We start from the raw sequence: 16,779 nt of genomic DNA on the forward strand, positions 1-16,779 counted from the left end.
AACAGATGTGCAGGGAGATGATTTTTCCCGAGATCACATCGAGCCAGTGACAGCATCAGGAATTAAACCCAGACCTTCTGACTCCCTAGGCACTGAACCATGCGGCTAAATGCATTGTGTTCAGGAGGGAGTTGCGGAGATTTGCTAATCCCTACATATTTTACACACACTTATTTTCTTATTTAAACTTCACATATTCCCAAGATAAACAGCATGAGTGAAATCCTGGCTCTACTGAAGTCAATGGCAAAGCTCCCCTTGACTTCAATAGGGCCAGAATTACACCCTACATCTGTTTAAAACATACAGCTCTGAGCTTGGCTTAGCTGTGTAATTGAGGGCAGGAGTCTGACTGTGAAGTCATCCCGCTTGCTGGCATCCAGCAGAAATGCATTGTGTGAGAGGTTTTGTGCCTGGGCTTTGCAGGCTCTCCACTCTAGGAGGAAACAGACAGCAGGCTGCCCAGTGATGCTCTTTATAGGACAAACTGGGGGGAATGTTAAAATATGCAGACTGCCTAGAAACAGTCTGAAAAGGTCCCACGCTGGCGACAGTGCTCATTCATTTCATGTTAAGTAAAAGTTACTCCAAAAATTGCTCTTGATACTTGGTTAAATCATTCTCTTGAACAGAATGTTTCATTCCTAATTGCATCACTCAGTAAAACAGCTGATGAGTTTCTTTTCTTCCTCACATGTATCTAGTTTGGAGAAAAAAAATCTGTTAGGAGTTACATTTAGCTAGATTTTATGCTAGTGTGTATATGCCAGAGAACTGAAGGTAGTTTTAGAGTCCTGTAGCTCAAGTAGTGGCAGATTCAAGAAGATTCTAGGTTCAAACCATGATGCTGATGCATGATGGGGGGGGGAGGGGGGAATTGTTACAGTTGCACAGAATAGAATTTATTTAATGGTCTGTTTGGTGGCCTCGCTATTGGGGTCTTCCTTAGTGTCGGAGACATCATGGTCAAATCCCAGATCAACCCTGGCTCTGGGGAGTGAAAATTATGAGACCTTTAATTTTGATCTTTTTGGTCTTAAAATCTGTGAAAAACACAGTTCTTACTGAAAACACCAGCTTTCTTGTATGCGCTGTTGTATTTATTTATTTGGCAGTAGTACCCAAGTGTGCTATAATAATGACAATCATCATTCATTATTGTGGTAGAACCTCGAAGCCACAATTAGGGACTGGGGGGTGAGTTGTGAAACATGCTGCACAATCTATAACCAAAAGACATATCTCCCCCTGAATAATTTACAATCTCCAAAAGGGGGGGGGGGGCTGACAAAGGTTGGGAGACAGCACACGGGCTAAGTCTGATGATTGGAACACATCTTGTCAAGTGCTGGGGTTTTTTTATTGTATGATAAATATAGGTTATTTCCAACTGCCTTTTACCTAGCTGTATTAAGTTCCTTTTATATATATTTTTTTTTTAAAAAATGCTCTATTTACTGTATATCTGCAGTAGACACCCAAATGTGGATTAAAAGCTCACTGCCCATCAAAATACAGCTGGAAGCATCATACCCACATTGATGAAGGCTGAGAGTGAAGAATGGCCAGACTGGGTATTTAAATGGGAGCCCTTCAAGAAAGATGTAGGTGCCTCAGGAAATAGTCTTGGTTCAGTAGGTGGCACTTACTTTCCCCTCCAAGGCCATATGTATGGCTGGCAAAATGGGACGTACTATCCATCACCAGTGGTAGCAACACTAGCAGCTCAAGTACTGGCAGGACTGATCCAAGAGACCCTGACCACATGTGAGTATTTTCCGTGGTACTCTTTGCAACTGTGTCGGTGTTGTGGGGAAATTCTAGGCAGGGTCACTGCTGATTTGAAATCCTCTCCTAATGTGAACTGGGTACAGTATTCTTCTCCTGGGGCCTGATCCAAAGCCCACTGCAGTCAGTGGGAGTTTTTCATTTCCATTAACTTCACTGGACACTGGGTCTGGCCCTTGGAAGCCTAAGCTGGTGGAATGAGTCACTGAGTGCTCTGACTGCATCTAATGATCACATTCCAAATGTTCTAGAGAGGTGAGGAAATTAAAGGGGCGTGTGGGCGAGTGGGTTGTGGGAGGTGGTGAGTATATGTCTGACTGCAGAACTGCAGTGAAATCAGTGAGGCATGCTTCTACAGACTCAGAGTACAGAGCTGAAAGTGGCACTATAAGCCCATCCAGCCCATCACCCGGGGCAGGACTATTCCCTACAATGCATTTTTTCCTGTGCTTTGTCCAGTCCTCTTTTAAATGTCCCAGGCAAAAGGATTACCACCTCCTGGGGAGGCTATTCTACAGCCTAATACTTCTCCCACTCTGAAAGGTCGGTTTGATATACAGCCTATTTTCCCTCTTCCTTAATGTCATCCACCAGCAACTATAATGCCACATGTAAATTGCACAACTGAAGACTTTAAAACTAAATATCCCTAAAACCTATTGCATGCCTTATATGTGGGGGCTGATCCTGCAATACAACCCATTGAAGTCAATGGGGTTCTGTACAGATCCAATTGCAGACTCAAGGCCTAGGTAGATATTGTGATTTTGTTATTACTAAATGAATGTTTGCAAACAGCAGAACATTTCGTTCTCATTACATGCTCTCAATGTGCAGCATTTGACCACCTAAATCTCAACCATTTTAAAGTTGTCTTAGCACACATGAAAAAATGTGTAAAGGAATCTTCCCCGTCAGACTCAAAACCACATTTTGTTTAGTTACCAAAGAGAATTTAACTTTGGACTGAGACCTGACCACGGTGGGATGACAAGAAGGAAATAGTTTCCTGCCTATTGTTTTTCCTTTCAATATTTTAGTTGCTATTAATTTGGAAATGTAAGCTCTGGTACAGCGACTGTCATTTACTATGTGTTTACACAGTCCACCACCTGTAGGTGCTACCACTTGATAAATGTTAAGTAGTAATAATAATCAACATAATGATTGGTGAATTGAAAATTAATCATTCCTTTCTTTTTTACACTGCCCCTTAATATGAGGAAAAAGAATTGCTTGATGAAATGAATGGTAGATAAATGCAGGACAAATACTAAAAGTCAATGCTTCTTTAAGCAGCGTTTGTCAACCTGAGGAATTCGATGCTTCAGGAGATATAAGAGTCAAATACTGTGACAGGAGTTTTAAAAGGGCTGGAGAACTTTATGACTAGAGGAGTTAGATGCCTAGCTCCTAATAAAAGACAATGAACATTAGGTGCCTAACTCTCCTTTGTGTCTCTGAAAATCTCTCTGCATGCCGCCATGCTTAAATAGGGGCAATCAATGTTCATGCTTCAGGGCATCAATTGGTGGCTGCAGTGATCAGGAAGGAAAGATTCCCTGGTGTACAGTAGTATGTAATTGACCAGGTGCACTATGACAAAGTGGATAGGACACTGGAGTGGGAGACAGGAGTTCTTCGACCATTTGTGCTGTGTCCTTGGACATGTCACTTAATCTTTATGTGCCTCAGTTTCCCCCTGGGGAATAATGATAATAGCCATTCTTTGTGAGGTGCTTTGGGATCTACAGATGAAAAGTACCATACATGTGCCAGGTAATAGGGGAAATTTTTCACTTTCCTGCAAAGTATCAGATACTGTCCTCTCCTGGAGGCAGAAATAAAGGATCAGAGGTCCAATCTGCATGGCAAATACCATCTTCCAGAATATATTTAAAAAGTAAAAGTCAAAAAGGTGTTGCCCTTGCGATAAACAAAATATCCTTCACCTTTATGCAACATCAATGTTTCTGTAACTTGTTTTTAAGGTTTTTAAATCCAACAAAATTGGCACATAAACAAACTTAAGAAAAAAGATATAGCAATTTCCAAAAGTGTATTTTTATCTGCAGCTCAAATCACTTACAGGAAGGATTCATAAATAGAGCTTAGCAAGGTTAGTTATCAACATGACAGTGGAGTGTGCTGTTTTGCATGTAGTAACATCAGGTTTAAAGACATGTCCATAATTAAGGCACTGCTTGAAAGGAAGAACCATTTCCAAGGGCAGGGAGAATGGCCCGAAACGGATAAAAACACATCCAAGATAAAAACTGGTGGTCAGACAGTGGTTTCACCACAACTAGTCTACAGTAGCTATCCACATCCTTTTGTGAGGCTGGTCAAGCTTGAGGGAAAACACGTGCCAGTGACCCACTGCAATTTTCACTTCTCAGTCTGTGGGGAGTGCCAAAAGATTCATGTCTCAAAAAAGGAGATTTAGCCTGCTTGTACTGGTAGGATTTCCGCTTCAGAAATAACCTGAATCTTCCTGGTTTGTAAGCGCAATAAGTGTGAGAAGGAAGCAAGCCCTCTTCTTTGTTGAGCGATACTATTTCTGCTTGGCTTTAAAAGTCGTCTTCGGAACAAGCTCAAAATGATCCCTATAAATGACTTGTTGTGAGTGAGTACAGAGCACTTTGGAGGATTATAATTTATGCCAGGCAGAAGCCATTATGGTTCAGTTCAAGCCACTTAAAATAAGATATTGGGAGACAACCAAACCCGCTTCAAGTCTGCTAACTTTCCAGTTCATAAAAAGAACAGGAGTACTTGTGGTACCTTAAAGACTAACAAATTTATTTGAGCATAAGCTTTCTTAAATTTATCCTTACAGGGCCCATTCCTGCAAAGGTGCCGGGTACCCTGAAGTCCCACTGAAGCTATTGAGAATCAGAAGTGTTCATGAGCTCAAGCCTATAGTTCCATTTTAGAGTGTCAGGTGAGATTTTTCTCAGTAGGGAAGAAACAACCACTCATTTAAAAGAAACCGCCTGCAGCTCTTTCTCTCTTCCTGCATGCCTTGCTCCAAACTTGAATAAATAAGTTCAGTTAAGGACCCCATGCCACCCTCCCAGGGGAGGAGCATTTCCTGCAGGAATGCAGAGAAAGTGTTTGTACGCACATGGTGCTCATCAAGGAGTGGATTTGAAAACGGCAGAGCAAGTGGGACCTGGCAGAGGAGTTACTGGTCCCAGTGCATCAGAGAAGGGTGGGGGAAGCACAGAAGCAGTGCGGCCCACTGCATCTGGCATTGAACTGTGAGGTGGGTTCAATTCCTGGCTCTGCCACTCCAAGTCACGTCACTCCTTGTGCCTCAACTTCCCCAATGAGGTCATTGATACTGAACTCCTTTGTAAACTGCTTTGAGATCTAGGCATAAAAAGACCACTATAAGAGCTAGGTATTATTAATTAATATTATGTAGAGCTGAATGGATTAGTCTGATTGCAGACCAGGGCAGCAGGCTGTTCCCGGAAAATCAAAGAAATGGGTGCTTAGCACTTTCTGAAAGTCAGGACCCTTTAAGATATCAAGTTGGGCACCAAAATCATTGAGACACCCAAAATTTTGTCAGCTAAGACATCTGAGTAAAATGCTAGGCTGTTCTGAAGCCCCAAGATGTGGTATTTCTTTCACCAGCCACCAGTTTTGATTATTATGAGTGGGGGCAAATACATCGCTGTTCTTCTACCCAGTTAGAGCTCTGACAGCACCCTTATCCCTGGATATCCAGTTGCAGACATTTGGATGAAGTACAGAATGTACTGCCGTGATTAGTATAAATTACATGGGAATAGCAGCCATAAAACTGTAATAAGAATCAGGGTAGCGAGCTGAAGCCAAATCAGAAAATTTGTATCTAGCTGACCCCCGGTGTCTCACATGCACAAAACCACCAAGTTAGAATGAGAACAGTTCAGTTCTGTAAAGATGGAATATCCATAAAAACAACCACTACCAGAAAAAGAGTTTTATTCCATGGTCAAGTCAATTTATTATAAAATTAAGCTAAGACAAAGCCACTGCTGGTCTTGATTCACATAACATTTTGTTGATAGCTCCCATGTGTTGGCCTTATGAACAGTAGGAGAGGGAATTGTTAACTTGAGTTGAACACATCATAAAGATAAAAATAGTCACATTTTGTCATCTCCCAAATAGATTAGGGTTGGTCCCTAGTGCATAGTCTTGACTGCTTTTTTTCAGTTTATTTGTAAATTATATAATAGATATCACTTCATTTTGGGATATTGTTCCATACGCTTCACTGTTAAGATATTCTCCCTCTAATTCATCATACATTTTCCTATATCCAATTTAACCGTCTTACTGTCAGTTATTTAACACCACTTGGAGCAGCCTACATAAACCTTTCTCCTCCTTGATGTTTACGCACGTCCAGGATTTCCAGATGGTTTTGATATTCCTCTTCGGCTGTCGTTTAGCCACTGTTACTCTGTATCCCTTCATACCTAGCACCCAAAAAATGGCACATAAGTCCGAATTCTGACCTCAGTTACATCTGAGTAATTCTGGAGCAACTCCATGAACTTCAGACTTTGACTTTAGTAGATTTCCTTTGGATTTACACCAGTGTAACAGAGCAAAAGTTGACCCTTTTTAAAATAAAGGCTAGAACTAGTGGGAAGGTCTGAAATAACATCACAATCCTCTTGCTCTAGATTGCATAAGATTGTTGCATAAAACCAAACTCAATTTTTTCCCTGTATTTATTAGTATAAATTGCCCACATTTGTTTTTTAATCACAGAAGAATATTTGGGACCAGGTGCTTCATATTTACCTAAATATAAGGATCATCATTACTTCTAGTCCTAACAATAGAAACTGTTTTCTGCTCTGTGATTTCATTAATTTTCCCATTGGGTATTGGTGGTTGTCCCGAAGATAAAAAATTTCTCAGTCTCTTCCCAGCCCAAGACGTAACATACAGGTTAGATGCTGTGCCCTATATTGTTTGTTGACCCTTCTGAAAGGAGAAATATTACTCTATGAGCCAAGAAGAGATTTCAGGCTCTGATTTGCTCTGCATATATATTTTCCAAAAGAAACTCTACTTCATGCTGGGGAAGGTGACCATGAGGAGCACATATATCTTCTTGCCAAAGTTCAGCTGCATTTGACATCCAAGTCTTCATATAATCCTTCACTGCCAGCTTAGGGTCTCTTCCTTTTTTTCACCTTTCTGCTATATCCCATTGAGAGTATAGCTGCAACTCACAGTATGCAATATTAAATTCCATTTGCTGCTTTCTCTTCCATATCACCTTGCTCTGTGCAGCAATGTCCATCCTGTGGTTCTAGGTTAGCTCTGTATGTCGCTACTCTTCTCGCTATTGCAGTGGTATCAGTGAATTTGAATAGCATAGATTTTGTTTTGATTTCAAAGGCATTAATGGAAGTATCAAAAAGAATTGGCCCCAGCACCAAGAAGAACTTTTCCAAGTCATTCTGTTCCTACTCCCCCCCTGGATTCTTCCATCCAGCAAAAAAATTCCCTCTGTCATCACTCTGGCCATATTTGTGGCTTTGCATTTGAACATTCTGATGCTACAAGGTGGTGAGTGCCCTTGGCTCTCATTTAACTTCATTAACGTTATCGCCTGTTGCTTTGGGATCCAACTTTAGCAGGAGGTGAAGTTACTCAGCCGTGCTGCTCAGGAGGCAGCCAGCATGTTCAGAATTGAGGCCTAACTTCTCATGCAAAATGTTTATTAAAAGCCTCACTGTGCCCAGAGCACATTATGTTCACCTCTTCACCGTCCAGCTTCCTCACAGAATTCTCTGGGTGAAATGGGAGCTGCTCCTTGTAATCCCACCCCAGCCATTGTCTCGCTTACCATTTGTGTCTAAGAAGCTCATCAGTTCATCCCTTTCCAAAGGGCACTAAAACATTCTTGCCACAATGTACTAGTATAGAGTGCCTGATTTCACCTCCAGCCCTCTAGTCAGTCATACCACCGGCTCAGTGAAAAATCTCACCAGTGACCGTGCTGGAGGAAATCTCATTTGGTCCTGGAGATTTGTTTATGCCCATCTTTTCCATCAAGTCAACTTTTGACAAAAGCAGTGGAAACAGCCACTTGTGCGCATGTACACTCTGCTCTCACTGATTTAGCAATTCATGAGCCAACCCTTTCTCCCCACTCCTATCCTTGGAGAAGGCTGGGTTTGAGTAATTTGGAGTGTTAGGTACAACACTTATTCACCAAAGGACTCTGCCACCTCCTGTGGCCCCATCCCCACTTGGACACAAGGGCAGAGACACATCTCTCCTCCCAGAGAGACACGGCTCATGGCCTGGGGCCCCCTTCTTCCTGAAAGCAGCAGCAGGATTCTCCTTTCTCCCTCAAAGAGACAGAAATGGAAGCAAAACTCCCTCTAGCCCAGTAATTACCTTAGTAGCCAAGGTGTATCTGCTTGGGTGGGTGGACCAGTCCTGCTGCACTCTTCTCTTGCCACACACAGCTCTCTGCTAGGGTGGTGCTGGCAAGGCCCCTCTGAGAATTTGTCTTGGAGTTAATGCTCTAGTGAGCTACCTAAGGGAATTCACACCTCTCACAGTGATTATTTTGCGCTGTTTGCAGGCTCAGCCTTATTAGTAATTATTCAGTAGGAGCCCAGCCTACCTGCTGCCAACACGCAATTTTAAAAAGTATTTTTAAGGCAGTAAAGACAGTGAACAGCACTGTCATCCTTCCAAGGAATGTTGCATTGCACATAGGCAATCGTCATGCCTATTAAGTCATTTTCCTCTTAGTCTCAGATAGCTTCCCTTGACCCATACAGGAGCTCTCAAAGGGCAATTCGTCTTCAGGCTGCAGTTTTGTCTATTGCTGATTCTCTTGTCATTAAATACATGCATCTGTCATGTGTGGACCAACCAGGGTGACCCAAATGGCATTTTCTAGATCTACACTATATATGCAACATGAAAAAGTGGCAGCAAAAAATGTTGATCAACATGGCTCTCTTCTCAGCTGTATGGTAGGAAAAGCAGCAAGTAAAATAGCAATATATTGTGTCAAAAGCATCTGACAAACGTACAGGTTCGGTGGACAAAAAGAATGCAGTGTATTTCCTTTACAATATTAAGACTTTAGGGAGGCTTCCAATACAGGTTCCATTAGAAATAGAAATTGTCCCATAAGTTACTGCCTCTTAAGTTTTAGTAAGCCACAAGTTATACTTTTGTATTGAAGACCAGTTAGTATGCCAGTTAAGTACACTCAAAAGTTTCTCAGTTCTTCAGGCTTTACTAGGGCAGCATTCCTGTTGAAGGCAATGGGATTTGTAAAATCAAGACGTGGGAGGGGAGCCCAGGATTAAAAGGAAGGTCACGCTCTCCTCTCAGATACACCAATATAGGTTCTCTGAGCAACTACTAACGGCAGTAGTGTTACTCTGGGTGTACACCACAGTAACACAGCAGTATTTGGGCATAAATTTTATAGCATTATAGGCAGCCCACAGGGATAATCCAGACTCTCCAACTGCCCAAGGATTTTCGCTGTGCTCATTTCTAGTTAATGGATATACTGGCTGCAAAAACTGGCAAAGTACACAGTGTATAGCCCCTTTACAACTCCTAAGGGGAATACTTAGGATACTGCATCTTTATTACATGGGATAGTGGTTAGAGCACTTGCTTTTCTGGGACCCAGGTTTGATTCCAGCTCAGGCCAGCAATGTAAAATGAGCTCTAGCAGGATTATTCCAGCTTCTTATGGCTGCATTTACATCCCACCTCTTTTCTTGCACACTGAATTAAGGTGCAATACTTACAATTGTCTTAGAAGCTGCTGGCATGGAACAAATGGCACTCAGCACCTCAGCGGGAGATATCCAGTGGCTCCATTGTACAGGGTGTGTGTAGCTCTCAGAAGACGACAGTGTTATGCAAATCCATTTGTTGGTTCACGTTTTTCTATTACATAGGACTTTTATTTAGCTCCTCAGTAAAATGCCTTATAAAATGATTAGGAAATGCTTCCAGCCACAAGATTATTAGCGAGGCCTGGTGCACAAAAGGAGTCAGGTGCCAAGTCTCAGTTTTAGGCTCCACTGTGATTGACAAACCTTCAGGTGAATTCACACAAAACAGCTGGGAGAGGAAGAGGTCCGTCTCCCTCATAGCTTTTAGCCCAGTGATTAGGGCTGTGGGAGACTGCTGGTTCAAGTTGCCCCTCCATGTGAGGGAGAAAAGGGATGTGAAGTACGATCGGGCACCTCTTAGGGCAGTGCACAGAGCCAGAGGAGTATGGGATATTCTGCTGTGGGGACTCCCTCAGTCTCATCTGTTGCAAGCTGGATAGTTAGTCACTGGAGCAGGGGGACTGGATCCTCACATCCTGGGGGAGTGCTGTAACCATTAGGCTATAGTGTCACTCTCATGCTTGTGCTCTCTCGCTCTCTCTGGCCCAATAATTCTTTCATTATCTTTCCAGAGTTCAACAACTTGCACAAGAGAGCTTGCGGGACCATCAGAAAAGCCCATTGCCCAATGGTTAGAGCACTAACCTGAGGTGTCAGCCTTGTTCAAATCCCTTCTCCTCAGGGGAAGGGGGGACTTGAACTGGGGGTCTCCAACATCCAAGGTGAGTACCCTAATGCCTGGCCTAAAAGTTTTATGACAGTTATTCCTCCTCTGCACCCCCTACCTCTGGGTGTCATGTAAAAATGGCATAGTAGGCACCCAATTCCCAGACTGTCTATGCTACAAGCTGGGGCTGTGATTCCCTGGCTCATGCAAATACAAGTACATTAGCCCTCATTGCGCTAACGTAAGTATAAATAGCAATGTAGCTGCAGTAGCAGCAGGGAAGACATGCAGAGAACAAACCTGCCTGAAACCCATTGGTATGTACTCAGCCCAGCTCAGCTATGCCTCCACCGCCTCTCCCCTTCCTAGCATGGCTACACCGCTATTTATACTAACGCTAGCTCTATGAAAGTTAGTGCATGTGCACACAAGCAGAGGACTCGCATCCCAAGCTCATAGTGTAGCTGTAGCTCAAGAGAGGGTTCTTTGCTGAGAATCACAAGCAGACAGAGGCGCCTCACTGCAGCCTGGACTTGCACATCTCTCTTGTCCACATCACTCATTGTCTAAATTAGGCGGCTCCCTGCCCACATACTGACTTCTGTGAATCATATAAGAGGTCTCTCTCCCATTCATTATATTGGGAGCTTAGGCTTCCTCCTCAGGCCTTGTGAATCACATTGATTTTGTATCAGAGGGGTAGCCGTGTTAGTCTGGATCTGTAAAATGCAACAAAGAGTCATGTGGCACCTTATAGACTAACAGATGTATTGGAGCATAAGCTTTCGTGGGTGAATACCCACTTCGTCAGACGCATGTAATGGAAATTTCCAGAGGCAGGTATAAATATGCAGGCCAGAATCAGTCTGGAGATAACAAGGTTAGTTCAATCAGGGAGGATAAGGCCCTCTTCTAGCAGTTGAGGTGTGAACACCAAGGGAGGAGAAACTGCTTTTGTAGTTGGCTAGCCATTCACAGTCTTTGTTTAATCCTGAGCTGATGGTGTCAAATTTGTAAATGAACTGAAGCTCAGCAGTTTCTCTTTGAAGTCTGGTCCTGAAGTTTTTTTGCTGTAGGATGGCTATTTTAAATCTGCTATTGTGTGGCCAGGGAGGTTGAAGTGTTCTCCTACACGTTTTTGTATATTGCCATTCCTAATATCTGACTTGTGTCCATTTATCCTTTTACGTAGGGACTGTCCAGTTTGGCTGATGTACGTAGCAGAGGGGCATTGCTAGCACATGATGGCGTATATAACATTGGTGGACGTGAAGGTGAATGAACCGGTGATGATGTAGCTGATCTGGTTAGGTCCTGTGATGGTTTTGCTGGTGTAGATATGTGGACGAGTTGGCATCGAGGTTTGTTGCATGGGTTGGTTCCTGAGTTAGAGTTGCTATGGTGTGGTGTGTGGTTGCTGGTGAGAATATGCTTAATGTTGGCGGGTTGTCTGTGGGCGAAGACTGGCCTGCCTCCCAAGGTCTGTGAAAGCGAGGGATCATTGTCCAGGATGGGCTGTAGATCACTGATGATGCGTTGGAGAGGTTTAAGCTGAGGACTGTAGGTGATGGCCAGTGGAGTTGTTGGTTTCTTTTTTGGGCCTGTCTTGTAGCAGGAGGCTTCTGGGTACACGTCTGGCTCTGTTGATTTGTTTCCTTATTTCCTCGTGCGGGTATCGTAGTTTTGAGAATGCTTGGTGAAGATCTTATACGTGTTGGTCTCTGTCTGAGGGGTTGGAGCAAATGTGGTTGTACCTCAGTGCTTGGCTGTAGACGATGGATCATGTGGTGTGTCCGGGATGGAAGCTGGAGGCATGAAGGTAGGCATAGTGGTCGGTCGGTTTTCGGTATAGGGTGGCGTTAATGTGACCGTCACTTATTTGTAGTGTGGTGTCTAGGAAGTGGACCTCCCTGTAGATTGGTCCAGGCTGAGGTTGATGGTGGGGTGGAAGCTGTTGAAATCGTGGAGGAATTCTTCCAGAGTCTTCTTCCCGTGGGTCCAGATGATGAAGATGTCATGAATGTAGCGTAAGCAGAGAAGGGGCGTGAGTGGACGAGAGCCGTTGTTCCAGGTCAGCCATAAAAAATTTGGCATATTGAAGGGCCATGCGGTGCCCATAGCGTTACCACTGGTCTGGAGGTATATATTGTCACCAAATTTGAAATAACTGTGCATGAGGATAAAGTCACAGAGCTCAGCAACAGTTGTGCTGTGGCATCATCAGGGATACTTTTCCTGACAGCCTGTATTCCGTCTGTGTGTGGGATGTTTGTGTAGAAAGCCTCCACATCCATGGTGGCTAGGATGGTGTTTTCTGGAAGATCACCAATGCATTGTAGTTTTCTCAGGAAATCAATGGTGTCACGGAGAGAGCTGAGACTGCTGGCGGCGTAGGGTCTGAGTAGAGAGTCCACATAGCCCTTCAGTGAGAGTGCCTTATGCTCCAATACATCTGTTAGTCTATAAGGTGCCACAGGACTCTCTATTGATTTTGTAGGCACCTAAAAATTAGGTACTGTGCTGTCAACATCACAATGCCTAAACTCCTTTTGTGCATCCAGGCCTGACTTCCCCAAAAAAGAGACCTTTATGTTCTTCACATTTATCAGGCAAAGTCAAACCTCTGAAGTTAGCAAGATCTGTAGAGTCAATATAACAAGCTGCTATATACAGCAATGGGTTTCAATTTTTGTGATATTAATTTTTTGCCTTCAAAGGTGGCCCTTAGCAAAAGATTTTTGGTTTTTTTTTGTACTTTCGTGATCCATGTCAGATCCCAGATATCCTCTACTCTGAATATAAAGATTCAAATTTAATATTAAATTAATCCTGCCTACTTTTCTGTACAATGCACAAAAATAGCTCTGATACTATTACTGAATTGCCTATGTGGAAGTCCCACCAATGCCAAATCTTCTTACTAAAGAAGAGATGCTACACTAAAAATACCAGGACATGAAAAAGAAAAAAAAAAAACATTGTGAAAATGGAAATTACTATACTCTGTTTTTTAACAAAACTTGAAACCCATAATCACTGTCACAAGAGTATATTATCTACTGAATGATTTGCACAATACAAGAAGTTAGTGGTTATTTTTCATTTTATTTTACCTTTCATTTTGTAACTGTTATGGGAGGGGGTGTCAATTTTATTCTCATGGTCAGGGTGACCTTATTACAGTTGTTTTTACAATGTTTCCAGATTATTTAAGTTATTATAAGAAGGCTTGCCTGACATAATTCATGCTCTTCTAAATTGCACTGGGCAAATTCAGAAAACAAGAATGTTTCCAAAAATGTATAGATATCTATTCCTGCTACTGTAAATGCTGAGGTTTGAAAATTACTATGTTTTTATAGATAACATTTAAATACACACATTTTAGGTCACACTCAAATATTTACTGTACAGGATATGTGTAAAAAGGTGAAATATTTCACATTAATATCTTGCTGAAAGACTGACTGTATTTGATTTTTTTTGGCAAATACATCAAGACAGAACACTGATTTTATGAACTTTTAAATGGATATACATTATTTTGTTTGCAACTTGTAATAAAATTTAACTTCCAAATAAACAGTCAATTTTGGGAAAAATACAGAGGAGAAATTCTGGTATTTAAACCAATACTCTCATCTCTTCCAGTGACATGCATCTTATTACTTCAGAGGGGTTAGTGCTTAGATGTCAGAGTCAGCGTAGAGGACACTCGAAAGATCTGGGGGAGCATATTACTCAGCTGATAAAACATTTCCTCAGATATAGTCTGTAAAAAAGAAGACAACAAAAAGCATTGATTTGTTTGCTATAATTTGGATGAGTCAAACCATTCTCTCTATATTCTCCTCTCTCCTCCAGTACTTTACTCGGTATTGGAGTCTTATAGCAGCACATCTACCATCCAGATGAAGTTTCCAACCACCATGCTATGACTAGGGCCCTACTTGAATCGTGGGATGATCTTCAAATAAATGCACCCGAGTTGAGGACAAGAGATGCAAAATCGCAGAAAAGTAATAATGGACTTTTGTTAATAGCAGTAATTTGGAAAAGCTAGAGTAGACCTATTTGCTTAAGAAAAAATTGCTGGAATAATATAAACACAAGTATTATGTTATGCCTGCTAATTTTTTTGTAACCAGACATTTTGCTTCAACTCTATTACTTTTTTTTAAGTGACCAGTACAGCATAAAATTCAGGAAATTAAGTCTTAACACAATGGCTATAGAAATCAAGACCAGCCACATTAGCCTTTTACATTTTATAGATATTAAACGTTAGTGCAGAACTAATTGGATGCTCAAAATGCATGCAAAATTGTGATCTGTGCAAAATACGCTAATTAAAAACAAAATTGTGGTGGAAGCCTAATATTGCAGTATCCGTAATTTCCACAATATTGCGAACAAAATATGGTCATAGCTATAACCTAATTCTAGTCATTAATAGGACAAAACCTACTTGCGAATATTGCCCTGTATTTACATTAGTAAAATTATCTATTTAAAGAGGATTTCTTCCTCCAGTCACTAACTTTCTGTTAAGTAGATTTAGCATAGTCCTTTTCATGATTTCAGATTGGTGTCTCACTCTCTGAATTCCAAAATTAGATCTGATTTTGCGAGTAGTCTACTCTTGGTTCTCACTGCGTAGAGGCTCATAACTTTGTGTTGACAAGTAATTTTTTAAACTTATGAATATGCTTCCAAATAATACTTCCAGTTAACTTTGAAATGTATATAACTTTAAGGACCAGAGCAAATGAACAAAACTTAGCACTGATCACAACTTTTGGATGACTTCCTGCTTCTGAAGATCATTCAGAATTCAAACAATTTGGTAGTTATTAACAGACAACTTTGTAGTTCTAGTGCACGTCTTTTGGGGCCTGATTCAGTGGAAGCATGATTGGGCTCTTGCCACACTAACTTTCAAAGATGCTGGAGAAGACCAACTGAAAGCTTAAAATAAAGTCATTTAAGCTTACATTTCATACTTTCCAAAGAAACTAGCAGTAAAGTCATAACTTTATATTAATGATAAATATGTATCCTCTAAAACACTGTGAATTCTGACTCCAGTTATCTGATGTGTCTGTTATTAAATAGAGATAATAATGATACATCCTATAATGCCTTCTATCTGTGGCTGGCAAAAAGTGGTTCAAACATTAAGTGTCACAACACCTCTAAAGCATGTATTATTCCCAATTTATAGATGAGAGACTAAAGCACAGAGAGGTTAACTGATTTTTTTTTTTTTTTTTTTTTTAAGATTATATAGAAAGGCTAAGGCATAGCAGGGAACAGAACCCAGATTTATCAGCACCCAGAGCCCTGTTCTATTTTTGTCTCCTTCTAGGCCATACCAGGAGTTAATTTCTCAATTTAACCTACCTGAGGTACCAGAAATTGTACGGTCCGAGAAATTCCTCCATCCCATGAAGCCATTTCCATCATGAAGCCTAAAAGACAACATTCACATATTTACATGCTATATGCATTAGGTTTTCCTTTTAATGACACTTATCAGAGTGTGGTATACATTTACATCTATAATTATGATTTCAGCAACCTGGTGGAGCTGCATAAACCAGATCAGCACCTCTGGCCCATTAGTTTTCACTAGCCTGGCCAACCTGCTGGTTCAAATCTCTGGTCACCTGGAGATCCTGATGATCCACTATGAAGAACACCATTCTAGTCTTGAAGGGTGTGAAGTTCCAGCACTTGAGCAAACTGCACAATCTGGTGCTGGTCAACATGGAGCTGCAGTAGGCATCAGAAGATACTTTCTGGATCTGTATTATTTTGACAGCTTGCTTTCAACAACTAGCTATGCTTTCTATAGAACTCTGGTGTGAGCACACCTGGAATATTGAATTCAGTTCTGGGCACTCTAATACCAGAAATAGATTGACAGACTGGATGCAGTTTGGAGAAGGGCAATATAAATTATCATGAGGAACTGATTTGTGAAGAAAGAGCAAAACATGTAGATGGGCTAGCTGCTGACATGGTGTTTATAGGACAGGGGTTCCCAAAATATGGACCATGGACCAGTATAAGTCCACAATACCATACTGCTGACAAAAATATGTTAAACACTTTCCTAATAGTATTTTTCTATGGTGCTGATATAGGGATGTATTATAATTGTGAATGAGCATATGGCCCCCATCTACTGGCCCCACTAAGAAGAAACTGGCTAACTTCTAGTGTAGGGGACATAACATTCAACTAATATTTGAAGGGTTTGAACAGCAAAGATGGAGAGGAATTATTTAAATGTAGGGCACAGGAGTACAACCAGTAGTAATAGACAATAATAGATAAATAACAAAAGGGAAAAAACTGAAGCTAAATGTCAGGAAAATTCCTGCTCATTCACCTCTGAAATAATTTCCAAAAAAAATT

At 41.5% G+C, this 16,779-nt stretch overlaps 1 protein-coding gene across 30 annotated transcripts in view; it reads right to left on the reverse strand.

The window, feature by feature from the left end:
- Window positions 1-13,441: 13,441 nt before the first annotated feature.
- FERRY3 (FERRY endosomal RAB5 effector complex subunit 3) overlaps window positions 13,442-16,779 on the reverse strand; it is a 28,480-nt gene continuing 25,142 nt past the window's right edge. For all 30 annotated transcript variants that reach the window (XM_005307815.5, XM_065571208.1, XM_065571170.1 and 27 more), the window contains 2 exons: window positions 15,760-15,827; window positions 13,442-14,128 (listed from right to left, as the gene is read on the reverse strand). In XM_005307815.5, coding sequence (XP_005307872.1) covers window positions 14,036-14,128; window positions 15,760-15,827 — 161 coding nt within the window. In that variant the 3' untranslated portion in view covers window positions 13,442-14,035. The remainder of the gene's footprint in view (window positions 14,129-15,759; window positions 15,828-16,779) is intronic.

This window comes from Chrysemys picta, chromosome 1 (genome assembly GCF_011386835.1).
Source record: "Chrysemys picta bellii isolate R12L10 chromosome 1, ASM1138683v2, whole genome shotgun sequence".
In the NCBI taxonomy this organism is placed as follows: Eukaryota; Metazoa; Chordata; order Testudines; family Emydidae; genus Chrysemys; species Chrysemys picta.